General features: G+C 42.3%; 1 protein-coding gene across 1 annotated transcript in view; it reads right to left on the bottom strand.

Moving 5' to 3' along the window:
- MRC1 (mannose receptor C-type 1) overlaps positions 1-23012 on the bottom strand; it is a 107479-nt gene extending 84467 nt beyond the window's left edge. Inside the window, exons 1-3 of the mRNA XM_008999998.4 lie at positions 22833-23012; positions 7606-8007; positions 3320-3493 (exon numbers count right to left, since the gene is read on the bottom strand). Of these exons, the coding sequence (XP_008998246.3) occupies positions 3320-3493; positions 7606-8007; positions 22833-22893 (637 nt within the window). The 5' untranslated portion in view covers positions 22894-23012. The remainder of the gene's footprint in view (positions 1-3319; positions 3494-7605; positions 8008-22832) is intronic.
- Positions 23013-27087: the final 4075 nt, after the last annotated feature.

Below are 27087 nucleotides of genomic sequence, written 5' to 3'. Positions count from 1 at the left end.
TGTCTGTAATCACAGCTATTCAGGAGGCTGAGGCAGGAGAATCGCTTGAACTAGGCAGGCAGAGATTGCAGTGACCCAAGATCACCCCACTGCACTCCAGCCTGGAAGACAGAACAAGACTCTTTCTAAAAAAAGAGAGAGAGAAAAAAAAAAAAAAAAAATATATATATATATGGTAGAAAATATGAGATATAAAAAAGGGGGGTAATTTTCTTTACATGGGAATGGAGGAAAGTGACACAAATGATGTAAGAAAGAAATACAATTGACCTTTCACTTAAAGAAAGTAGATTTTAAACTAAGGGATTTAAACATATTTCTCCATGAATGGGTTTGCTGACTGCATACCATCTCCCCAAAGAATTCAAATTCCCACAGTAAACCAACACACCTGATGTTAGAAGCTAAAGGTGCTATAGAGAATTGAGACAACCAGGACTTTTCCTTCCTGTTCTCATGATACTTGAAAATAAATATCTACATGGAAGGAAAGGATTACAATAAACAATGCAACAGACAATAAGAGCATCTATTAAGTGTTACTAGGTCAATAACTGGTCCCTCATCCTCCTGTACAAAACCTGCCAGTTTTAAGGCTGATATAAAATAAAATGTTCAGCTGGGCATGGCAGCTCACACTTGTAATCCCAGCACTTTGGGAGGCTGAGGTGGGTGGATCATTTGAGGTCAGGAGTTCAATACCAGCCTGAACAACATGGTGAAACTCCGTCTCTACTAAAAATACAAAAATTAGGTGGGCATGATGGCACATTCCTGTAATCCCAGCTACTAGGGAGACTGAGGCAGGAGAATCATTTGGAGCCTGGGAGGCGGAGGTTGCAGTGAGCTGATACCATGCCAATGCACTCCAGTCTGGGCAAGCAAGTGAAACCCTGTCTCAGAAACAAATAAATAAATAAAATAAAATAGCATGCTCTTTGGAAGGAACACAAAATGAAACAGATTGGAAGACTATAAAGCTGTTTAAGAAAGACATTAAATGTGTAAAATGTGCTTTAAAATTTTAATGCACATTAAAATCAAATAATTATTTTCTACAATTATTTTACAGTTAACAGGAAAAATTACATGATTTGACAGTGAAGGCATAAAATACAAGTAATAAGACCAAAAAATTATTCCACTGAACAAACTCAGGATGCTTCTCCAACACACATCCAAGGATCTCCAAGGTTGAGTTTTCTTTGTGATTAGTAATTTACCATTTGTCCTCCACATTTCATTCATGAAATCACACATTCATCTAACTCCTTTGTCAATTTCACTTATGTGGAGGATGCTATAGTTGGACCCCTGAAATATATACCCTTAAGAAACTCCATGAAACAGATTAAGAAAATATCATTTCTATTAAGTAAAGGAGAAAGATTCTTTCAATCTCTTGACAATCAAGTATTGCTTTATCTTAGAAAAAATTGCTCAAAATGTTTCAGACAAAAATATTTCTAATACAAAAATTCAATATCTACAAACCTTGAATACAAATTAAATGTCTTTCTAAAGATTGACATAAAAGAGGCAAATAGAACTACCTTAGTTAAGACTGAGAGAGCAGTGTTGCTATAAACAGAAAAGCTGTGAGCTTTGGGAGTATTTATTCAGAACAGAGACTGCACTCTGAAGACAATTACAATAGTATATGGGGCTCAGAAATTAAATTTACTTTTCCTGGGATGATTAGGGATTATAAATCCAGAGAGATCAATAAGGACAATTCTTAGAATTCTGGCTTTCATTTGTCAAACTCAGATATTTTTGTTAGTTATTCTGTTTTACAATATGCTTGAAATAGTGTGATTACGTGTGGATTTGTGGTCTGGAAAATTGAGTTGTGATTCTATCATGACTCAGGCAGTTTCACAATCATCCCAGACCATATCAGATGCGCTTTGCTCCACCCAGTCCCTTTGCAGGGCAGCAGGAGAAAGAGTTCTAGGTGCTCCAGAAAACAAGAGCTGCTCTGATCTGATCTAAAGGAGCAGGTGAGAGGTTGGGAAGGGTGGAGCAAGCATAGGAAGAGGGTGTCTGGTGATGGGGAACGTGAAGCAAAGAGGAACGCTTCCTTTTCCTCTTTCCTCAAGCCCAGCTCGGTCTCCCAACCTGATGCCCTCTTCCACCCAACCTAAAATTTGCTTTACTGTTTGCTTCCAGATTTTTAAGCGTGGAAGAACACCAAGAATTCACCTGTTCTGCTGCTTTCCCACTAAGATAACGTAATACTACTTATTTTGTGTTCTTGCAATAAAACTTGGATTTTCATTTTAAGAAACCTTCAAACATATAAATTACCCATTTCCATTGATTTCTAGGTGTGTGAAACTAAATGGCACTCTTTAATGTAAACTTAAGAAGAGCATCATGACTGTCATTTTCACTGTGAAGCACGCTTTTCATAATATTGACACAAAATTCAGGACGCTCACATCTTGCTCCATCAAACCACATGCTTGTAGCTTCCTTTTAATTCTGTTTTTGATCACTGGTTTCATAAAGATAAGGCATTTCAGAGAGGAAGGAATAATAGCATGCCTACCTACCTCCCGTGTTAAGTATACATTATATTGTATACAGGATAACTTTCCCCGAATAGCTGATAGTTGGTAAAAATAAAGAGGTTGACCAGGCATTGTGGCTCACGCCTGTAATCCCAGCACTTTGGGAGGCTGAGGGAGGTAGATCACAAGGCCAGGAGATTGAGACCATTCTGGCCAACATGGTGAAACCACGCCTCCACTAACAATACAAAAAACAGCCAGGGGTGGTGGCACATTCCTGTAGTCCCAAGTACTCAACAGGCTGAAGCAGGAGAATCACCTGAACCCAGGAGGTAGAGGTGGCAGTGAGCTGAGATAGTGCCACTGTGCTCCAGCCTGGCAACAAAGTGAGACGCAGTCTCAAAAACTAAATTAATTAATTAATTAATTAATTAAAAATAAATAAAGAGGTCATTTGATGGAAGGAACATTGGCACCACGGGGATGCAGTCTAATCCCCTTAGCACGATCTCAAGGAATGTTGAGATAGTAGCGGTGAGCCTAGCTTTGCTGGCAAGATCAAAATACACATATAAAGCCCAGGGTAGAAAGTTCAAGCTCTGTATTTTAGTCTTCAGCCAATATAGATCATTTTCTCCACTGAAAAATGGAGACAATGACCTCTGTAAAGGGCTCTCTTAGGTACAATGAGGTCATAAATGTGAAATAACTTCGGGGAAAAATGATCTAGATAAATTCAAGGTCTTTCACTGCATTATCAGACTAAACATGCCCAGCTGTTCTTGGTGATACACAGTACTTACATTTCAATGGACAATATCCATATAGCTTGTCTGTGTCATAGTCAGTAGTGGTTCCACACCAGAGCCATCCGTCTGACCGCCCGGCACTCGTGCAATCTGCGTACCACTTGTTTCCAAACTTGAATGGAAATGAGCAGGTTGCTCCATTGGCGTTGCCCCGTAGCGTGTACATGGCTGGAGGAACATAGTGACTTGAACTTGGAATGCGAGTGACATTTCTGAACATTGACTTTCCAGTAAGAAGCCTACTGAAGGAATTGCTTGGTGCACCCGCACAGAGATTTTTTTTCTTTTTCATTATTTTTTTCCCCTCTCCTTCTACCCTAGCCTTTTGCTGGGTGCACACAGCAGTCTGTACTTAACAAATAACTCTTAGTACCACTGCATTTCCACTCTGTTTTGGAACATTTCCAAGTGGTACAACTTAACAAATGAGTACCATTTGAAAATGTTCCAGTGGCACAATTCAAACTGGTACTAACAACAGTGAAAAGTGAAACAGTACTAGTTGGAGTGGTACTGACTCACAGTACCGCTTCAGTTTCCACTGTCTTTTCCTCCTTCCTCTATTGACACCACCTTTAACTTCTGCATTTCCTCTGAAACAAAGAGGTTGTTCTTTCTCTTGATTGGAATCATGGAACTATAGAATCTCTAGATTAAAAAGAACCTAAAGCTGTATAGCTCAAACACACAGTCAACCCTTAAATCCCCTCCAACCACTTCTCCTCAAGTCAGCCTTCTATGAGTCCCTCAACAGCGACCATAAGGAAGGACAGACATTTTGGCACTGTTCTCTAGCCTACATCATAAAAAGAAACCACTCAAAACTTAGATACCGTCTGCAATCAAGGTTTTTCTCTTCAACAAGTGAAGGCCAACAGATTAAGTGGGAAGCTCTGGATTCAGCTAGAAATGTTAATCGAAACAAACATAGAATCACTGTTAATTATGGTTTGGCTTAAGCCAAAAGGGTTACAGAAGCTCATCTCTCCACTAAGAACCAAACAATGCTCATATATACATTGTGGAGCATGGTTCAAGTCTCCATCTTTGTAGAAATAACAGCCTTTTACGTTAAAAAACCTCTTGCCGCCAATTGATACTCAGAATTTATCCTAGGTAGGAATTCTTTATCACGTTTTGTAGATTCTGTGACTTGAAAAACTTCTTAGCTGGGTGCAGTGGCTCACGCCTGTAATTAACATAGTTTTTAATAACTTTAAAATGCTATTCTAGCTTTAGTTCCATGAAGCTATGGGAATGGTCTCTGAATCGTATATTTTATAAGGAACAAGATGTATTCAGGAATAGTTGTGCCATTCTTAGTCACAGGGATAACTATTTCTTCATACGAAGGAAACCAGTTAAGACCACCTTGGGGTTAGTTGTACTGTTCATCATTAGCCAATAAATTTTCAGTGTTGGGGATTTATGGATCCCAATGAGATATAGCTTTATTTACTTATTTTATTTTTGAGACAGGATCTCACTCTGTCACACGGGCTACAGTAGGTGGTACAATTATGGCTTACTGTAGCCTCAATTACCTGGGCTCAAGTAACCCTCCCACCTCAGCCTCCTGAGTACCTGGGCTACAGGTACACACCACAGTGCCAAGCTTATTTTTAAATTTTGTTTAGGTCTCACTGTGTTGCCCAACCTGGTCTTGAACTTCTGAAATCAAGCGATCCTCTCGCGTTAGCCTTCCGAAGTGCTGGGATTATAGGCGTGAGCTACCACAGCTGCCAGCTTTATTAACTAACACTATCTACTAATGACTGAGCCATTCTATGCACTCAACACTGATGAGACCAAAAGAACCCCAACTACCTCACTGACACGTCATGTAATTGCAGTCCATTTATTCTTCTTGCAGTCTAAACTTCCGAACGATCATCAAATCCATCTAAGTCTGCAATTCTCATTCCATTCTTCTAAAAGAATTCCTATTTTTCAAACAGTTCCACCATTCTACCCCTTCCCCCAAGTGCTCATCAGAGATAAAGAGACTCTACCATACATCCCCTGGGCACTGTCTTCAATTCTAATGTGTCTTCCCAATCTCATGGTCACTCTGAGGAGCTAGAACCTCTGGCCGGATTATCTTAAGTGCTGGGAGATCTTTGGAGAGTATGCAAAACCCACTCAATGGATCCTATGCCGCAGAATCACCCACATCTTCACGGAAATCATTGAACAGATTCCTGGGCTTTTCCTCGATCTGTATGTTCAGAATCTAGTAGAAGGAGGAGCTCAGGATCTGTATTTTTAACAAACTCTCCAAGTGATTCTTAAGCATATTAAAGTTGGAGAACTACTAGCCCAAACGCTATGCATATTTGTCTCAAAGTCAGTGGGGAAACAGAAATGGTAGAGGGTGAAAGAAGTATAATAATGTATTTTAAAATAAAATAGAAATTTGATATTTTAGCATCAATCCTCCTCAAGTGAAACTCTTCAATCAGAAACATTTAGAATCCCATGTTGTCAAGGGTTCTGCCGAGATTGAATTTTAGGCAATCCAAATTGGGAAAGAATGTTCTATAGATGGTCTTTCCAGGGAATAACGTAAAGGAAAAAAATATTTAGGTAAATGTATTTATCACTACAACTTTATAATGTTAAATAGGAGGTACTGGGTCAAAGTCCACAAAGAAAATTATTTTCTGAAAAAATGTAGCCCATAGTTAAAAAATAAAACCTCAATTAGCGCAACTGTCCCATCTGTGGAATTTGACTCAGTCAAGTTCACTCCACCCTTATCCTTCCTGTAACTTTCTGCTGAGTTTCTCCTGACAGGTTTTTTGTGTTCACTTACGTTGCCTCTCATATCACTTCTAAACCTATATTATATTTGAAAAATGCTTCAAAACAACTTATTTCTGAGCCCTTCTCTCTCCCTACTTCAATCCCTACTCTCCCCTCTCCTGTGTATAGATGGAAAATAGAAAGCTCACAAATTATCTCCTTACAAAGAACTAAATTGCTACACTCAGTCTTAGCTGAGATAAACTAGGTTTAGCCAATCTTAGTATCCCAGTAACGTAGCAATTTTGGAAACATGTTATCTCTCATCCCCAAAAGCAGGCTCTTTCTCTGACCTGGAGGTTGTTCTAGATAACACTTCACAATGAGCAAGTATCCAAACCTAAAATGTGATTATAACATCATCTGACTCAAGAGACCAGCCTTTGTAAAAAAGGCTTCAAGTTGCCTTGTATTTCGTCTTGTTTTCTGTGCAGCCACCAGATAATGAAATTTGGTCAATATAAGAAAGAACTAAATATTCTGATTTTACTTAACCTTCAAGAGATCAAGAAGCCAACTAGCTATAAGAAGATTCCTCTCATCGCATTAGTGGTATCACCTTCTCTGATGGCTACCTAAACAGACCACATATTAATTTACAAACGAATTCCTCAGATTTTATAATCTTTGGATTATTACAGTCTCTAAAAACCCATAACTTGACAAAATAAATCAAAAACATTTAGAATGCCGTGTTGTCAAAAGATCTGCCAAGATTTAATGTTAGGCAATCTGAATTGGGAAAGAATGTTCTATGGATCATTTTTCCAGGGATAATTTAAAGGAAAAGGAATATTTGGCTGAATTTATTTGTCACTACAATTTTATAATGTTAAATAGGAGGCTTTGGGTCAAAGACTACAATGAAAATTATTTTCTGACAAATGTAGCCCATAGTTAAAAAATAAAACCTCAGAGAAAGTTAATAGAATGCCTTCCCAGCTGGGCACCGTGGCTCATGCCTGTAATACCAGCACTTTGAGAGGCTGAGATGGGAGGATCTTTTGAGGTCAGGAGTTTGAGGCCAGCCTGGCCAACATGGTGAAACCCCGTTTCTACTAAAAATACAAAAATTAGCTGGGCATGGTGGCATGCACCTGTAATCCCAGTTACCCAGGAGGCTGAGGCAGGGGAATCACTGGAACCTGGGAGGAAGAGGCTGCAGTGAGTTGAGGTCATGCCACTGCACTCCAGCCGGGGTGACAGAGCAAGACTCCGTCTCGGAAAAAAAAAAAAAAAAAAGAATGCCTTCCCATTTATTAAAATAGCTGAAGTATCAGTCAGGACCTTTTACCACAATTATTCACCAGCATGTTCTCAGAATAGTTCTACAGAATAATTGAAAACACAAAGAATGTGATCAATTGATATTTCTAGTACCCACCAAACAAGAACATGTCTATGTTCTTGAATTAGGTTCCAACCAAGAAGACGAGAAAATTTCAACGCAAAGGTAAAAATTCCAAGCATCTTACCTTCATAACCTCTAGAGCATAAATTGTCTGTGGTTCCATAGATCTTCCACCTGCTCCATAAACCTGATCCCTTGTAGAGCATAATGTTCTTTTCTTGTCTATTGCCATAGTTAAAAAATAAATCTTCTCCTTTGATCCCCAAAAGTGTGTCATTTTTGCACTCCCATTTCTGAAATTCACTTTTTGCATCGCAGGCATAAAGAGTGACAGGAACCCAGTCAGTTTTGGATGGCACTCCCAGGCATAATTTAAATGCAACACTCATAATCTGAGACTCGGACACCCATCGGAATTTCTGTGATTCAGCATCCTGGTTGCAAGCCGCAGTTTGGACTGCACTGGGATTTATTGCTTCCACACAGCGCCTGTGATCTTCATTATAGATTAAAAACTGCCTGGTGTCTGTTTAAAAAGAAAGAAGCAGGAAAGGAAGGAGAAACAAGCATGGTTATGTGGATTCATGTAACAAGGACAATACTTTAGGTTAAAAGTTTCCAACTCTGCCATTTCCCTAAAGACTTAGGATCATAGGAGAAAAGGTCACGATGACTGTCCCTGGGCCAGTTTTCTTTGAGGATCACTGAAGCTGGAGGGAAAACCTGGACTGAGGACCCGCTAAGGTGCCAGCACTCAGCTGGATGACCTCAAAATGTCCTTGTTCATCATGAGGAGTCTCACGAAAAGGTCCACCTTAAATGCCCAAGGATTGTCCAGGAGTGAACATGCAAGGCAGATAACAGAAAGTAATAATATCAACTGAGAAAAAGAATATTTGGGTAACATGAATACAATAAACTGTAAAATTAAATGCATGTATGTCCTAGAAAAGGTGTTTCTTTGTTTTTGAAATGGAGTCTCGCTCTGTCACCAGGCTGGAGTGCAGCGGCGTGGTCTCAGCTCACTGCAACCTCCACCTCCCAGGTTCAAGGGATTCTCCTGCCTCAGCCTCCAGAGTAGCCAGGACTATAGGTGCATGCCACCAAGCCCAACTAATTTTTGTATTTTTAGTAGAGATGGGGTTTTACAAAGTTGGCCAGGATGGTCTCGATCTCTTGACCTCGTGATCCGCCCACCTCAGCCTCCCAAGGTGCTGGAATTACAGGCTCGAGCCACTGCACCCAGCCTGTTTGTTGTTTTTAAGGGACAAGGTCTCACTCTGTTGCTCAGGCTGGAGTGTAGTGGTGTAACCATGACTCACTGCAGCTTCTAACTTCTGGGCAACTCCTGCCTCAACTTCCCAAGTAGCTGGGACTACAGGCTTGCACCACCATACCCAACTAATTTTTTATTTTTCGTAGAGATAGAGCCTCACTGTGCTGCTCCGGCTGGTCTCGAATTCCTAGCGTCAAGCAATCCCCCCACTTCAGCCTCTCAAAGAGCTAGGATCACAAGTGAGAGCCACCTCACCAGGACTAGAATAGGATTTTGAAGTGTGATACATCTCAACTGCCTGGTATCTGTTTAAAAGATACAAACAGATCTTTGTATCCTTTATCTTTCTTTTCAAACAGATACCAGGCAGTTTTTAATCTTTGGAGATACAGAGGTGAAACCTATATATAATTACTCTCATTATAAATAACACTAGGAGTTTATTTTTTAATTTAAAGAATATGTTTACTTTAGATAATATTACCATCATTTTATGTCCCACCAATTTTTGAACTAAACGCTTTCTAGTTAGCCCAGGTCAGGTCAATCTGACAAGTTTTTTTGTTTTATTTTGTTTGGCCTTCCAACAATACGTATCTTAGAGATGCACCTAGAGATAAATGAGTATTTATCATATTATGTTAACTTTCATCTCTTTGGCACACTTAATCTAAACTTTGTATAACAATACCAAAATGTGTTTAAAAGTTTAATAGTGAAGCTTGCAATAAAGAATAAATAAATGTAAGTTTTATATCATTGGAGATAATATTTTATGAGTATAACTTTAAAAATAACACTTTTTATATTTGTAATTTGGAACTGGTGATTTAAGTAAATATGCAAAGATGATTTATACTTAACAGCACATAGCTGCTAGCTGGCAAAACGGAACTTCCTCTTGCAAAAGAGGAAAAAAGGATCTGGTAAGCATATTTTTTTTTCCTTTAAATCAAAATTGAATTCATGTAAGTTTTCTCTTTTTTATTTGTAAGGAATATAGAAATGAAAGTAACTGAGTGCTTTAATTTCATGACATAAACATAAATTCAACTAATCTTGTGAAGTTTTCCTCAATTCCATGTACTCACCTTGTTCTTTCCAAATGATATGGTAGCAGTACAGATGTTTGAGGTTCTGACTAAATGAGCTCATTATTTTTAATTAAATAATTCCAGTGAAATCAAACAAAGTTACAATCATGCCACTAGAAGAATCCTTCAATGTTTCCAAAGCATTCTCGCAAGCCATATTCTATTTCCTGTTCTGAATGCCTCAGTGAGGTCAGCACCACTTATACTCTGAGATCAGTTCTAGACCCATAAACTTAAAGCTTATAATAAATGTTTGCCTCAAAAGATTATTTTCTCCTGATATGCTCTTGTCCACACCAGCTCCAGACCCTCTGCCTCTATCCTACCCGCGTTCCTCGTTCTTTGCAACTTCAAACCTCTTTCGCTACAGGGTTTCTCATTCGCACTGCTTTGATTTCTTGGAATTGGAACTCAATAGAGCCTGGACCCAGACACCTGCCTCTGATGGCTTCTGTGAAGTTGACATCTGTCCACTGAACATGCAATACCGGTTCCAATCTCCTCCTGTTTAGCGGAGCTTCCTTCCACACTTGATTTCATCTCGTAACTGCTTGTCCGCTAGTGGGACAAAATGAGTAATTTTCTGCCTTGGCAGTAAAATGAGAATTTTTATAATACAGGGCTTTGCTCACAATGAAACACAGGAAATAGGAAAATAAAAACAATTTTTCAAAAAACAGTGACTATGATCATTCATTTTAAGCAAAGGTAAATTAACTTCTCTAATCTCAAAATATAATGAACTCTGAAAATGTTGCCATAGATATTTGTAAGCTCAACTGTCCCAGCCTCTAAATTTAAGGTAATATGTTTGTGTTATTTCACCTACTTTTTTTTTAACCCTGGACTTATCTTCCGCTTTTCAGATAGCTTTGCTTAGTAATACCTCATTGTTAATAATAATAAACATGTCTTCCACCTTATACATTGGCAATTTTTATCGTATTGTCAAACAACAGTCTTATTAACTGTTTAGTCAAATTCAGTCAGTTCACCAGTTGGTAACCAGTTTTTTAAAAGAAGGCTTTCAAGGCTGGGCTCAGTGGCTCACGTCTATAATCCCAGCACTTTGGGAGGCCGAGGTGGGTGGATCACGAGGTCAGGAGTTCACGACCAGCCTGACCAACATGGTGAAACTCCGTCCCTACTAAAGATACAAAAAATTAGCTGTAATCCCAGCTACTCGGGAGGCTGTGGCAGGAGAATCGCTTCAACCCAGGAGGCAGAGGTTGCAGTGAGCTAAGGTCACACCATTGCACTCCAGCCTGGGCGACAGGGCAAGGTTCCGTCTCAAAAACAAAAAAAAGACGAGGCGTTCAAAATTCTTTATGAATGAATAGTGCTCCTCCTTCCGATGTTTTTATACTTATTTGACTTTTACATGTCCACTTTTTATCTGCAGCCCATCTTACTTTCACTCTAAGTAAGACAGCATTGAATGAGTAACATCCAAACTTCTTTCTCATTCTTAGCACCGCCATCCCCCGAAATCCATAAGCTAAAAACCTTAGGAGTATTCCTGGATTTTCAGCTTATTTTTGCCTCTTAAGACAATAGTGAAATCTACCAGCTCTGCCCAAAAATACACTGCAGCGGTTAATTTTATGTGTCAGCATGGCTGGGTCTTGGCACTCAGATATTTGATCAGGCACCAGACTGGATATTGCTATGAAGGTGATTTGTTTAAAGATAAGATAATCATTTTAATCGGCCAACTTTGAGTAAAGAAGCTCACAGGTCTCAATGTGGGTGGGCCTCATCCAATCAGGTGAAGGTTTTAAGAAAAAAACTGAGCAAGAAGGAGAAGGGGGAATTCCCCCAAAAAGGAATTCTGCCTCTGGACTGTTTTATTTTTGTTTTTGTTTGTTCATTTGTTGTTGAGACAGGATCCTGCTCCGTCGCCCAAGTTGGAGTGAAGCGGTGCAATCATAGCTCACTGCAGCCTTGAATTCCTGGGCTCAAGCGATCCTCCCACCTCAGCCTCCCAAGTAGCTGGGACTACAGACCTGTGCCACCATGCCCAGCTAATATTTTTATTTTTAGTAGAGACAAAATCTCACTTTGTTGCCTAAATTGGTCTCAAACTCCCGGGCGCAAGTGATTCTCCCACCTCAACCTTCCAAAGTGCTGAGATTACAGGCATGGGCCACCTTACCCAGCTCTAGGCTGCTTCAGACTCAAAGTGCAATATCAACTCTCCCCTGAGTTCCCGCCCCCGCACCACCACTTGCCAGCTTCTACAAATGTGTAAGCCAAGTTCTTAAATAACTCTCTCTCACCACCCTCTTCTCTCCCCCTGCTGTGTATACACACACACACACAACTCTAACTCTTACACATACCCTAATTCATTCTCTTTTCACCAACTCCATTTTTACCACCCCAAACCAAGCCACCATGGGCCAGCTCTAGTCTTCCTTTCTTGAAAATGGAATCATCAAAAATGGTAACACCTGATCTCCCAATTTTCTGGGAGGAGCCAGGCCTGATTTATCACCTGAAGCCAAATTGCAAAACCTACCTAATATAATAGGTAGTCTTCACTGAGCTACCTAAAAGAGTGAGTTTTCTTTCTGTTTTCACCACCACTTTTGCAGATTGTCTATGATGTATACCACATTGTGGGTGAATGCTCACTCAATAATAAAATCCTTTTCTTTCTCATCTACCTTTATGGAGAAGTTCTCGGGGTGGGAAGGAGATTGGGTTTCTAACCACAAGTCTGCAACTTAAACTCTGCAAAAGGATACCAGGGTACCCAGGAAAAATACAGGAAGCTTCTATGTTACTGCCTATTAGAAAAGACATGATTGAGACCAGTAACCTGCCTGCCCTCACCACCAACTATATACCTTTCAGGGCCGCAAACCCTCCAGGCTCACTTCCACATTAGTAACTTCGTGTTTTGAGTTCCTTCTTCTTGGGATGCTCACTAAGGTCATAGCTCAAGCGTCAACTTTTCTTTTTGAGACAGAACCTTGCTCTGTCACCCACGTTGGAGTGCAGTGGTACCATTTTGGCTCACTGGAACTTCCGCCTCCTGAGTTCAAACAATTATCCTGCCTCAGCCTCCCAAGTAGCTGGGATTACAGGTGCATACCATCACACCCAGCTAATTTTTGTATTTTTACTAGAGATGGAATTTCACCATGTTGGCCAGGCTGGTCTTGAACTCCTGACCTCAAGTAATCTACCCCCCTCAGCCTCCCAAAGTGCCAGGACTACAGACGTGAGCCACCATGCCTAGCCAAGGGTCAACATCTTAGCAGGCTAACCATCTTAACTCATTTTATTCTTTAATTTTTATTCTTTTATTTACCATATAATATCCATAACCATCTTAAAATATATTATTATTCTTTAATTTGTTTTGTTTGTTTGTGCTTTTGTTTTGAAACAGGGTTGCACTGTGTTGGCCAGGATGGTCTTGATCTCCTGACCTCAGGTGATCCGCCCACCTCGGCCTCCCAAAGTCCTGGGATTACAGGCGTGAGCCACCTTGCCCAGTCCTTTAATTTGTTTACTTGTGTTCTGTCCATATTCCTCTACTAGAGTGTAAATTTCATGAGAAGGGAAGCTTGATCTTTCTGATCTAGAGCTGCAGTCTCTCTTTGGGGAGCACAAATAGTCTCTCAATAAATAATTAGTTGAATGAAAGAAAGTATTTACTAAATCGGAAGCATCTTGACTAGTAACCCAGATAAATTATTTATTTAATAATAGATTAATGATTACAGGTGTATTGAATATTTGCTTTTCCCCCAAAACTTATTTTTACTGAAGAGCAATTAAGAAATGTGTATACTCATGAAAAGAGTACTTAGAAATGAAAAGGTTCTATTTCAATACATACTTATCTATTCTTGTTTCCTTTATTTATCTTTGCCAGACAATACAAGGAAATGTAAAAATTATCACCCTATGGTGACACGTTCATAGCGCGTTATTCTTCTCCCCGAGTAATCAGCATGAAGCTTTAACATCGTCTCTGCAGCATGTCTGATTTAAAATGTCATACTTTTTGCTCTGAAGACATATTCAAGATGTTGGCCAAAAGACAGCTTGTGACATTTTTAACATGTATAAACATCCAATTTTTGTCCATACTAACCATGTTTTTGTTATAGAAATTTGGTAAAGATTAATGGATGGACATAGCTAGGTTGCTGTTTTCATTTCTCTGCAATCTCATTTGCAGGATCTAACATGTGAGTTTCTTTTTTTTAATGCTTACACATCAGAAATTTATTTCCAGAATTGCAGCAATTCTCCTTCCATCCTAACTTGATCTTACTAATCTCATATTTATTTTTCAACAAATATTTGACAGACATTGACCACATGCCAGACACTATGCAAATGAGAATACAAAGACAAATGAGAGAAGGAAGGCTCCAGCCACACTGAGCACTCTCTGCTGTAGTTAACTCAGGGCCAAAAATATCAAAATACATGTGGTAAAGAAGCAGTAAGTTTCAACGCAATATCTCAGGTTAAAAATGATTGAAGACTAACCATTCAGTAGCCTAGGGGTAGATTTTCTTTTCTTTTCTTTTTCTTTTTTTTCTTTTTTTTTTTTTTTTTGAGATAGTGTCTCACTCTTTCACCCACACTGGAATACAAAGGCACAATCTCAGCTGCAACCTCTTCCCCCGGGGTTCAAGCAATTCTCGTGCCTCAGCCTCCTGAGTAGCTGGGACTACAGGCATCTGCCACCACACCCGCATAATTTTTGTATTTTTAGTAGAGACAGGGTTTTACCATATTGGCCAGGCTGGTGTTGAACTCCTGATCTCAAGTGATCCACCTGCCTCAGCCTCTCAAAGTGCTGGGATTACAGGTGTGAGCCACCGCGCCTGGCCTGGATTTTTTTTTAAGCTTTTTAAAAATTATACCACAACATTGAGCGAGATATTAAGTCCTCAAGCCTACTAGCAAAGAAAATCAGGTTATTAAAGGTGCTTGTTTAGGGATATAAGTATGATGCGCTACATTTTCTTCTGCATTTTTAGATTTTTCCATCAGCAAATAAAATGCTGACATTAAAACATAAAAGACACTAACTTCTGGAAGCCAGAGAAGCCAGAGAAGAGGAAAAGCAGCAAGCAGCTGTAGCAGATGCCACCAGAATTGCACTATTTCTCCTTGGCCTTCGCTGAGTGGGGCACATAGGCCCAACTTCAAATGGCAGCATCACGTCTTTTGGCCTGGGGGCTTTTCCTGGCTATCAGAGCCCTCTAGGCTGAAACACGGCACAAATTAGAAGGGTCAGAAAATTAATGTCCCGTACAAGGAGGCCGTTATCACAGACCAAGGAGAACTGCTGGAGGCTCTAAATCTCTTGCACCTGGGATGGGATGAGTTTGAGGCACCCATTCCACACCATCACCCAGAGCTCTGAAGCTCCATTGCCCACAGCTGTCACTGGCTGCCCACACACCTTCCCTTTCTCTCTCACTTCTCCATTCCCCAGCCAGTGTTTCCTGGACTCACTTCCCAAATAAACGAACTTGCCCTCAAGCCGGAGTGCAACTGTCCAAGGACAACTTCTTGGGGAGCCCAAGTTAAGAAATACATTCACCAGCCTCAGTCAAATAAATGTGCATATGTTTTCCCCAAAGACCCCAAATTACGTGAAAAATGAATATTTACCCTGCACCTAGTCCATTCAAGAAGTTGTGCCAGGTGCTGAGGGCAGCTGGGGGCTGTCAGTCAGTTTAAGCTTAAAAATGTTAAAAAAGAGGCCAGGGCGGGAGGATCACCTGAGGTCAGGAGTTCGAGACCAACCTGGCCAACATGGCAAAACCCCATCTCTACTAAAAATACAAAAATCAGCCAATGTGGTGGCACACGCCTGTAATCCCAGCTACAGGGATTGAGGCAGGAGAATCACTTGAACTCACATGGCAAAGGTTGCAGTGAGCTGAGATCACACCACTGCACTCCAGACTGGGTAACAGAGCGAGGCACCATCTCAAAAAAAGAGAGAGAGAGAGAAAGAGAGAGAAAGGAATGTTGAATGAAATTTTAAAAATGGAGAATTACTTCATTTGTCACTCTGATCCTTCATTCATATCCAAAATATTCAGGGAATGTATTGATTTAAGTGATTGCATTTGGTCATTTGGAAAAATACAAAATATGAACCCCAGGTGCGTCTGACTGCAAGGAGAGAACAGAGGCCAAGAAACTCTTCCAACTTCCCTCCTACCTCCTTAAAGATATGAATATGCACACCTTACTGGGGCCACTCACTCCCTTGTCGGTAGAAGAGGCTTCCTTCCTCCTGCTGACCGCCCTACCTGTGTCCTGGATTCTGAATCCTCCTACCTCTTCACCAGCTAGTTTCTCCTCTCACTCCTATTCCTTCAGCCTCTGAATGCCAGCCTCCCCAGATTCCCCTAAAGATAAATAAGTAACACCATTTACTAGGTAAGAAGCTGGCGCTACACTGGTCTTTCTTCTTCCAAGCAGAGCCCCACTAACTAATTAGTTCACCTCATGTATGTATCACGTCAGTCTGATCATGACATAATCAGAGCTCTAGGGTTTGGTTTCTAGGTAACAGATTCCGCTGCTCACCGGCTGTGTGACCTTGGCCAAGTTCAACACTACTCTGTGCTTCCATTTCCCCATCTGTAAAATAAAGGGTGAAATAGCAGGAGCTCCTCATCATCGTGAGAATGAAATGAGATCATCTAAATAAAGTGCTTAGAAGTGTTCCCCACACAGGAATCACTCAATACATGCTTATTATTATTATTATTAACTTGGCAAAATCAGTCGTACAGTGTGAGATGTTTCAGAATAGGATGAAATGAGAGAGTGAAGAACTGTCGCAGCAGTCTAGAAAGGGGGACCAGCCAGGCACAGTAGCACATGCCTGTAATCCCAGCACTTTGGGAGGGCAAGGCAGGTGGATCAACGGAGGTCAGGAGTTCGAGACCAGCCTGGCCAGCATGACAAAACCAGTCTCTACTAAAAATACAAAAATGAGCGGGGCATGGTGGTGCAAGCCTGTAATCCCAGCTACTCAGGAGGCTAAGGCAGGAGAATCACTTGAAACCAGGAAGCAGAGGTTGCAGTGAGCTAAGATTGTGACATTGCACTCCAGCCTGGGCAACAGAGCAAGAATCCGCCTCAAAAAAAAAAGACAAAAGGACAGAGAACCCCGAATCCCCAGGTTTCCAGCCTCAGGAAGCTGGTAGCGTGGTGCAGAGGGTTACGTTCTTTGGGGCTGATAGACTTTCAATCAAATCCTGGTTCCGCCATTTTTTAGCTGTGTTGCCTTAGTACTATTCACCAGTCTAGCATCCACTCCCTCATCTGTAAAGTGGGGGTAATAATGCTGTCTGGTAAAGCCACCATAAACTTCTAAACGAGATCATTTATGTAAAGCACCCAGCATATCCTCTGCAGATAATACACACTTGGTAAATGCTAATTCCCTCCTTTCCCCCTCCTGAAATGAAAAGTCTAAAAAAAAATTGATACAGAAAAAGGGATCTAAGTCCTTCTTGGAACATAGTGTTATTTGAACCACATTTATATCTTCCCTGATCAACAGACTCCAGCTAGTAAAATTGTCTACTTCTCAGCCTCAGAGTCTGAAGAGCATAATGAAGAGTTAGCTCTGGTCCTTACTGGCAAGCTGACTTTTGCAAGCCCCTTCATCTTCAGAGTTTCAGCTTTCTCACCTAGGGAAAGGTACACAGTGACACTTTCCCATCTGCTTTATAGGAAGTTATGGGCCCCTGAGGTCTAAGTTTCTACTACAGTTATTCATGTGCAATATTTATAGATTAAACCAGAAGTTTCACAATTGTCAAAATCTAAGGTCAAGCACTGTGGCTCACACCTGTAATACCAGCACTTTGGAAAGGCCGAAGTAAGCAAATCTCTTAAGCCCAGGAGTTTAAGACCAGCCTGGCCAAGAAACCCCATCTCTACTAAAAATACAAAAAAATTAGCAGGGTATGGTGGCGGGCACCTGTAATCCCAGCCACTCAGGAGGTTGAGGCAGAGAATTGCTTGAACCCAGGAGGCGGACACTGCAGTGAGCTGAGATGGCACCACTGCACTCAAGCCTGGGAAACAGAGCAGGACACCATCTCAAAAAAAAAAAAGCGAAAATTAGCCAGGCCTGGTGGCATGCACCTGTGGCCCCAGCTACTTAGGAGGCTGAGATGAGAGAATCATTTGAGCCTGGGTGGTCAAGGCTGCAGTGAGCCATGATCATGCCACTGCACTCCAGCCTGGGTGACAGAGTGAGGCCCTGTCTCAGAAAAAAACTAATCCAGCCTTATGTTCCAAAGCATAAAAGTTAGTGCAGCCTTCTAGATAGAAACGCTGAGAAAGTTGGAGTACAAATGTAGAAAAAAGGAGAAAGGTGCTTGTATTTTTCTCCCACTTAATTCAGTTTTGTGAAAAAATAAATACATTGAAGAATCAAGATTTTACTTGACATTCATTTATATTGGAATCAAAGTTTTCAAGAGTGATTGTGAAAACGACTACTATGATAATTACATGATAATAATGATCTTCCTCAGCATTTCAATGAGGGAAATGAAATAGAAATATATCGGGATTATACCTTTAATGTGATGGCAGAGTCAGAAACACAGCTGGATCCTTTCCAGCCAAATGTGAGCCCCACAGGTGGCAACAGGAACGATCTAATTTGCACTTACTTGATCTAATAACGCAGCAAGAAATCTAAGCAGAGGTGGAAAAGTACAAGCTGCTGGGCAGAGACATGGATCTGCCTCTCCCTGCTCTATAGTCACCTTCTGGACGTTTTATCTCCCTGAGCCTGTGCTTCATCTATAAAATGATGACGTCAATGATGCATCATTTCCGAGTTCTTTCTTGCTTTAATGCTCCATGATTCTAAGGCTTCTCTGTCCACCAAGACGTCTCTCATTTTCATTTTTTGCAGATGTTCTAGACTTTGCATGACACCTGACCTGCTGTTTGAACTGCCTTCCCAGAGTCTAGAAAGGCTCCATATTGACCTGGGCCCGATGGCAGCAGTTAGTAAGAGCCTACTGTTGGCATCTCTTCCAACTCCGCCCCCAGTGGTATCAGGTTGGTAGTTCGAAATAAACCACAGTGGGAATATTTACAATACGGAAATCAGTAAACATCATAAATCAAATCAGTGCTTCCTTTATTTTCTTTCTTGGAACCAGTAGTTAAGTTTACCAATACACCACTACCTGTGAGCCAAACCCTCCCATTTCCAAGTTAAATGTCTTTGCTGTGGTGTAACCTCTGTGTCCCACTGGCTCTCATGGTGCATCTACCATGATTATAACTCAACTGAGCTCTAAACGTTGGTGCTGAGTGCTAAAAAGACAGCACAGCAAGAACAACAGTAGGAAGAGGGAGAAGCTAGCCCTGTTACCCTCTAGCCTCCTGGACCCCTCCAGGTAGAACCAGCCCATCTGTTGGCAGCTGTCCACAGAGACTTACGGTGCTAATGCTGTGGGATGCTCTCCCGAAGGTAGAAGGAAGGGTTGTGAGTTGAAAATAAATAAATGAATTGCAAGTAGGGAGACCTTCCCATGGGTTTTCTCCTGGGCAGGAAGCAAGGGGAGAGGTCATGAGGCTTCACATACCTTTAACCCGCTGCTAAGCAGGTGCTCTGCCTTTACACAGATTCCTCTAATCACACACTTCTTGGGCCAAGAAGAGATAAAATTAGAGTTACAGGCTGGGTGTGGTGGCTCGCATCTATAATCCTGTACTATGGGAGGCCAAGGTGGGAGGATAACCAGAGCCCAGAAATTTGAGATGGGCCTGAGCAAGATAGTGAGGCCCTGTGTCTATAAAACAAAAGAAACAAACGAAAACACCTTTTTATTATTATTATTATTAGCCTGGCATGGTGGCTCATGCCTGAAGTTCCAGCTACTGGGGAGCTGGGAGCGGGCTGAGGGGGGAGGATGGCATGAGCCCAGATGTCAAGGCTGCAGTGAGCCATGATCACACCACGGCACTCCAGCCTGTGGGACAGAGTGAAACCCATCTCAAAAAGCAAAACAACACAAATTACAGGCTTTCAGGTGAAAAACAAAATCTGGAAGGGGCTCCCTTGAATTTTTTGTTTCTTTGTTTATTCTCCAAGTAAAGAGATCTTCAGCATCCCCCTTCCCTCCCCAGTATCTGCGCCTATGAAGAGGAAGACATTAGTCAGAGGAGGGCATCCTGCTGTCGAGAAGAGGGAAACACTCCAGAGCAAACCGACAAACACTCTCACTAGAAGCATTACTGAGTCAGTTTAAAGAAAATTTGGTATACACCCAAAGGATTATAAATCATTCTATTAGAAAGATGCATTCACACATATGTTCATTGTGGCACTGTTTAAAATAGCAAAGACCTGGAACCAACCCAAATGCCCATCAATGGTAGACTGGACAAGGAAAATGAGGCACATATACACCATGGAATACTATGCAGCCATAAAAATGATGAGTTCGTGTTCTTTGTAGGGACATGGTTGAATCTGGAAACCATCATTCTCAACAAACTGACACAAGAACAGAAAATCAAACACCGCATGTTCTCACTCATAGGCAGGTGTTGAACAATGAGAATACATGGACACAGGGGAAGAGCATCACACACTGGGTACTGTTATGGGGGGCAAGGGAGGGATAGTGGAGGGCGGTGGGGAGGTCAAAGAGGGATAACATGGGGAGAAATGCCAGATGTAGGTGACGGCGGGGGGGGGCTGGAGGCAGCAAACCACATTGCCATGTGCATACCTATGCAACAATCCTGCATGATCTGCACATGTACCCCAGAACCTAAAATACAATTTAAAAAATAATAAAATAAAAATAAAAAGTTTAGGCTGGGTACAGTGGTTCACGCCCATAATCCCAGCACTTTGGGAGGCCAAGACGGGTGGATCATGACGTCAAGAGATCAAGACCATCCTGGCCAACACGGTGAAACCCCGTCTCTACTAAAAATACAAAAATTAGCCAGGCGTTTGGCACACACCTGTAGTCCCAGCTACTCGGGAGGCTGAGGCGGAAGAATCACTTGAACCCAGGAGGCGGAGGTTACAGTGAGATGAGACTGCGCCGCTGTGCTCCAGCCTGGCAACAGAGCAAGACTCCACCTCCAAATTAAAAAAATAAAAATAAATAAAAAGTTTAAATACAACTAAAAAAAAAATTTGGCACCGTATCTGTGCTCCCCAACATGATAGCCAGTTGCTTCATGTGACCACGGTACACTTAACATGACACTGGTGTGAATTGAGATGTGCTGTAAGTATACAATACACCCCAGATATTGAAGAGTTAATTTTGAGAAATGAATGGGAAATTATCCCAAATAGATTAAATGTTAAGTGATAATATTTCCGAGTTACTGGGTGAAGTAAAATATATTAATAAAATCAGGGCTGGGCACTGTGGCTCACACTTATAATCCCAGACCTGTGGGAAGCTGAGGAGGGCAGATTGCTTGAGGTCAGGAGTTCGAGACCAGCCTGGCCAACATGGTAAAACCCCATCTCTGTTAAAATACAAAAATCAGCTGGGCATGGTGGTGCATGTTATCTCAGCTACTTCAGAGGCTAAGGCATAAGAATCACTTGAACTTGGGAGGCTGAGGTTGCAGTGAGCCAAGATCATGCCACTGTACTCTAGCCTGGGTGACAGACTGAGAGTCTGTCTCAAAAATAAAAATAAAATTAATTTCATCTATTGTTTTTATTGGGTCTTTTTTATACTTCTTTTCTGCCACTGATTTTAATAGCTAACAGTTATAAGGCACTTACTATGGGTCATACTCTGTTCTAAACATTTCACATATTGTTACTCATTGAATCATCACAAGAACTGATGAAGGCAGGTAATACTATTCTCTCCATTTTATAGACATGGAATCTAAAGCACAAAGAAAGTAGCCTGCCCAAGGTCGCAAAGCTAGCGAGAGAGAGAGAGACAGGGTGTAAACCACAAAGCCTTCACTGTGTTTTTCACATCACTACTACTCAATGCTTATTACGATTTAACCTTTGAGGTAGTAAAATACTCTCTTCCTAGGAAACTTCCTGCCCACCATCACATCAGTGCATAGAGTAGGTCATAGGCACAAACCACATTCTGCAAGTGTTTGTTGATTTCATAGAAATAAAGGGGGATCGGAAACCAGAAAATCGAATTTGAAATTTCTTCCATAGCATCTCCAAACAGAACTAGGAATGAAAATCCCCCAAGGCACTGCCATCCTGAAGTTTAAGCAATTGAGTCTAGAGAATTACTGGAGAATGTGTTCGAAAATGTGAAAAACTCTGGAGCTGTTCCTGAGTAATCTCTAATCTCAGGAAAAAAGAAGAAAAACAGGAATCGATCTGCTTATGTGGCAGTTTGAACAGTCTAGAATACAGATAAGGATGAACTTTCCAACAATCAAGTGTATGAATGATCCTAGCCGGAAAAAAAAAAAAGGAAATGAGCGTGGAAACTGCTTGGAATCACTTGTAGGGTGATGATCTGTGATTATGTCCTTGGACCTAAGTACGATGAGGGGGCGCCAGGGCTGCCCTCCCTCCAGCCAAAGACACTCCGAGGGCATTTGTTGGTGATGAGAGAGAAATACTGTGAATTGAAAACCAGAAAGAGTAAACCACAGAGCAGGAAGTTTCTGCACGAAGAAAACAGGGAAGGAACAATGAGCAATGAGAGAAGTCAGGAGGAGACCGAGGGTCTGCAGGGCTCCAGGCCATGCAGCAACGGAGACCTGAGATGCGTCCTCCTCCCTCCTCCGACTCCAGGCCTCGGTGCCTGGCCGCCAGGTGAAGGCAGCAGGCTTAGCCCAGGGCTGCGTGGTGCAGGTGAGCTGCATGTTCTCCTCGCAAAGGTGTTGGAAGGAAACCATTCACAGTAACCCAGGAGAGAAAGGCGTGGTTCCAGCCCCCCAAATCAGAAAGCCCCCTGCCCAGAGCAGACTTACCCAGTAGCTGAACAGCACCCGGAATGACAGAGGCAAAAACCAGGAGCAGAGGTAGCCTCATGGCTCAGGGTTTATCCTTTCCTTCCTCAGATGGAGAGGAGGGCGCAACAAAGCAGCAAAACAATGCGTCTCCCTGACTGCACCTCCACCTAATCCAAGGTCTCAGAGCTGCCCAGCTGAAAAGAACCACAGAGGAAGCCCTCCCTTTTAAAGGGCTCCTGAATTTAGGGAAAGCCTCCACTAAGGAGACATCCTGTCACATGAGGATGACTGGAAAAACAGGAATTCAGTTACAACTTTGCTTTGTAAGCTAACTTCTGAGAAGAGCAGACGCAGAGGAAGAGGAGAAGGGGACACGTGTGGGAGAAGGGTGACGGGGTGGGGAGGAGAGGGTGATGGTGATTGCGAGGAGTCCGGAAGGAGAGAACTGAAACAGCTGGGCGCTCTGGCCTGCTCAGACAGGGCTGGGTGGAGACCAAGCTGCAGGCCATTACCTGTGCCAGAGACGGAGCTTCACCCGAGCAGCAGCGGAGTCAGGGGTGTCTCCGCAGACAACCTCTACTCTTAGGTGGCAGCCACAGCGGGCCCTGGAAAGGACAGTTTTGTTTTGTTTTTTTCTGAGACGGAGTTTTGCTCTTGGTACCCAGGCTGGAGTGCAATGGCACAATCTCGGCTCACTGCAACCTCCGCCTCCTGGGTTCAGGCAATTCTGCCTCAGCCTCCCGAATAGCTGGGATTACAGGCACGTGCCACCATGCCCAGATAATTTTTGTATTTTTAGTAGAGAAGTGGTTTCACCATGTTGACCAGGATGGTCTCGATCTCTTGACCTTGTGATCCACCTGTCTTGGCCTCCCAAAGTGCTGGGATTACAGGTGTGAGCCACTGCGCCTGGCCCCGGAAAGGACAGTTTTACACTGGAAACACTTCAGAGTTGAAGCCCATCTCCCTCATTCACATTCAGTGCTTAGAACCTTTCTGTTTTTCTCTTGGAAAGTTTCAAGAGAATGTTCCCATGTAACTTCATTTCCTCCAGGCAGAAGAAAAGTGAAAGGAAGGTTACGCCAAAGAGGGACTATCAGGCCAGGAGGGAGAAAGTGCTAGAAACCTTTTTCTAGAACGTTCTCCAGAAAGCCAAAAAAGGGAAAAAAAAAAAAAACAAAACAGTGGCAAAGGATTTGCAGTAAAGCCTTGCTGCCCAGCCTCAACCACCGTGGTCCTCTTCAAGTTTAAGAGGGTCCCCTTGCTAGAAAAAGAAAATCTGGCCGGGTGCAATGTCTTGAACCCGGGAGGCAGAGGTTGCTGTGAGCCAAGATCTCACCACTGCACTCCAGCCTGGGCGACAGGTGTGAAACTCCATCTCAAAAAAAGAAAGAAAGAAAACCTGGTTGTTTGGTCAAAAGGTATATATTCATTTAAAGGCAAGTGGAATTCTTTCTTTAGAATAAAACACGTTCCTAGTTCTTTCATTAAGCAGAAAATAACCCCTCAAACATCTCTGTTGTTATTTTCCAAAAGTAAAACATGAATTTAGAACATTTTAAAGCAGAAACTAAGGATTAGCTGGCCAAACCTTAACTAGAGTGTGTTAGTAACTCAAAAAGAAGCTGCTGGAAACATTGTAATTTTTAAACATTTTTAAATAAATAGTTTTATCTTCAGATGGAAAGCCTCCACATTCATCCTCTTTGTGATAAAGTTAAAAAAAACCTTGCATCCTAATAAAAATGTGATATAGTTCTGATTGATTTTAACATTGTAAATTTGAGATTATTCTGACTGGAGGAAAAAAGATAGTGAAAGTGGAGGACAGAGGACCAGTGTTTCTTTTTCACTAAGCCTGGACCTGACTGGAAAAAAGTGTTGGTTGTAGAACAGAACAGAAAAAACGAAATGTTTCTAAGACATTGTTTCACTGAGTTATGAAAAGGGTAGTTTAAATAGGTCATTTGTGGCTTTCAAATATAAATAAATTATATACAAAAAGTGACTGCCTAATTTAAACTTATATAAATTTCAGAAGCAAATACAATTGAATTATGTATATAATCACAGTCAGGGTTTGGTTGGTTTGGTTTGGTTTTTTGTTTTGAGACAGAGTCTTCCTCTGTTGCCCAGGCTGGGGGGCAGTGGTTCAGTCTGGGCTCACTGCAACCTCTGCCTCATGGGTTCAAGCAATTCTCCTGCCTCAGCTCTCGGATAGCTGGAATTACAGGCATGCGCCAGGATGCTCGGCTATTTTTTTGCATTTTTGCTAGAGACGGGGTTTCACCATGTCAGCCAGGCTGGTTTAAAACCCCTGACCTCAAGTGATCTGCCCCGCTTGGCCTCTGAAAGTGCTGGGATTACAGGCGTGAGCCACCACACCTGGCCCAGGGTTTGTCTTTTGATTACGTAAGTGTGTATCACATTAGTGAAATTAAAAATTAGGATCAGTAGTAAAATCTGTGAAGTTTAAACAAAATGCAGCCAACCACCCCACAAAGAATTTACCCCATGACCTTGACCTTGTTGAAACAAAGATTTATCAGGCTAGAAGAGGCCACCAGGCAAAAAATAAATCTAAATCTTGGGGATGGGATGTCACAGAAGATGGTGGTGTCGGAAGCTCCAGGAATTCATCCCTCCTTCTAAGCAGCCATCAGACGGGCAGGAACTGTCTGAAGCACCTGCAGGTGCTCCTCTACTCATGATGGCATTAGACCCTGATAACCCCGTTGTGAGTTGAAATATGCTAAGTCAAAACTGCACTTAATACACCTGACCTACCAAACATCACCGCTTAGCGTAGCCTACCTTTAACGTGCTCAGAACACTTCCATTAGCCTCTAATTGGGCAAAATTGATAAGGACAGGAGGCAGGTAAGTGCTAGATAGTGAAGGGCAGGATCCCTGGCAAGGGCTCCACCCTCGGGCCTCTGCCCACGGACCTAAGTGAGAACAGGCACTCCCGTTTTCACACCCAAATGTTACATTTCCAAGACCACTCTGGCCCACCTCACCCCCCCATCTTGTGCTCATAGAAACCTGAGACCTCTGGCTGGGTGCCGTGGCTCACGCCTGTAATCCCAGCACTTTGGGAGGCTGAGGCAGGTGATCACAGGGTCAGGAGATTGAAACCATCCTGGCAAACATAGTGAAACCCCATCTTTACTAAAATCCAAAAAAATTAGCCTGGCATGGTGGTACACGCCTGTAGTCCAGGAGAATCACTTGAACCCAGGAGACAGAGGTTGTGGTGAGCCGAGATCGAGCCACTGTACTCCAGCCTGGGTGACAGAGCAAGACTCAGTCTCAAAAAACAACAAAAAAAAACGTGAACATCGAAAGGAGCAGAGGAACAGAGTGATGGAGAGCAGTGGGGTAGCACAGCAGAGAAAGAGAGAACAAGGACATCTGGACACCAAGGGGCATTTGGCTGGGGGCAGTCAGAGAACAGTCTGCCTGCCAGACTCCAGGGGAAGACCACCTTCCCATCCCATTCTCCACTTCTGGCTCCCCATCCATCTCACTGAGAGCCACCTCCACCACTCAATAAAACCTTGCACTCAACCTTCCTTGCACTCAACCACTCAACCTCAGCCCACATGTGATCTGATTCTTCCGGTACACTGGGCAACAACTCAGGCTGTCACACTGGCTCCTCATCCTTAGTGATAAGGCAGAGGGTCTATTGAGCTGATTAACACAGGCTGCCTGCCCACGGCATAGCTGAAAGAGCACATTGTGACAAATGCTCAGTTGGGCTTCAGGAGTCCTAGATGCCAGCCGTGGGGCCAGAGCTCAGAAGCACTCCCCACAGCCTCTGCACCTGCCCATTGCATGCTGCCTGCTCCCCCTAAGGGTTTGAGCAACAGGGCACCAGAGGAGCAAGCCACATCCCTGTGAGGTTCATAAGTGAACAATTGTGTTTCAAAACCATCTAACACAAAGCCTATTTTATAAGACAGGGTTGAGTAGCCCATGTAACTTATTGGATACGGTACTAAAAGTGAAAAGCAACATGGGTGTATGGTCTTCGAGATGTGGTTTCTACTGAATGCACCACTTCTACTTTCACATCATTGTAAAGTTGAAAAATCATTATGTCTAACAATCGTAAGTCAAGGACCATCTGTATTCTGGAACTCACGAGTCTAGTCAAAACTTTGAGCATCCAGAAACAGCTTGATAAAGAGGCTGGTACATTTCAGTGAATTTCAGCCTCTCCCTGTTGTCATGGCTGTGCCAGGCAGCTGTCAGGGAAGCAGCCCAC

Source organism: Callithrix jacchus, chromosome 7, assembly GCF_049354715.1.
Source record: "Callithrix jacchus isolate 240 chromosome 7, calJac240_pri, whole genome shotgun sequence".
NCBI classification, from domain to species: domain Eukaryota; kingdom Metazoa; phylum Chordata; class Mammalia; order Primates; family Cebidae; genus Callithrix; species Callithrix jacchus.
This window is presented reverse-complemented; position numbering and strand designations above follow the sequence as displayed.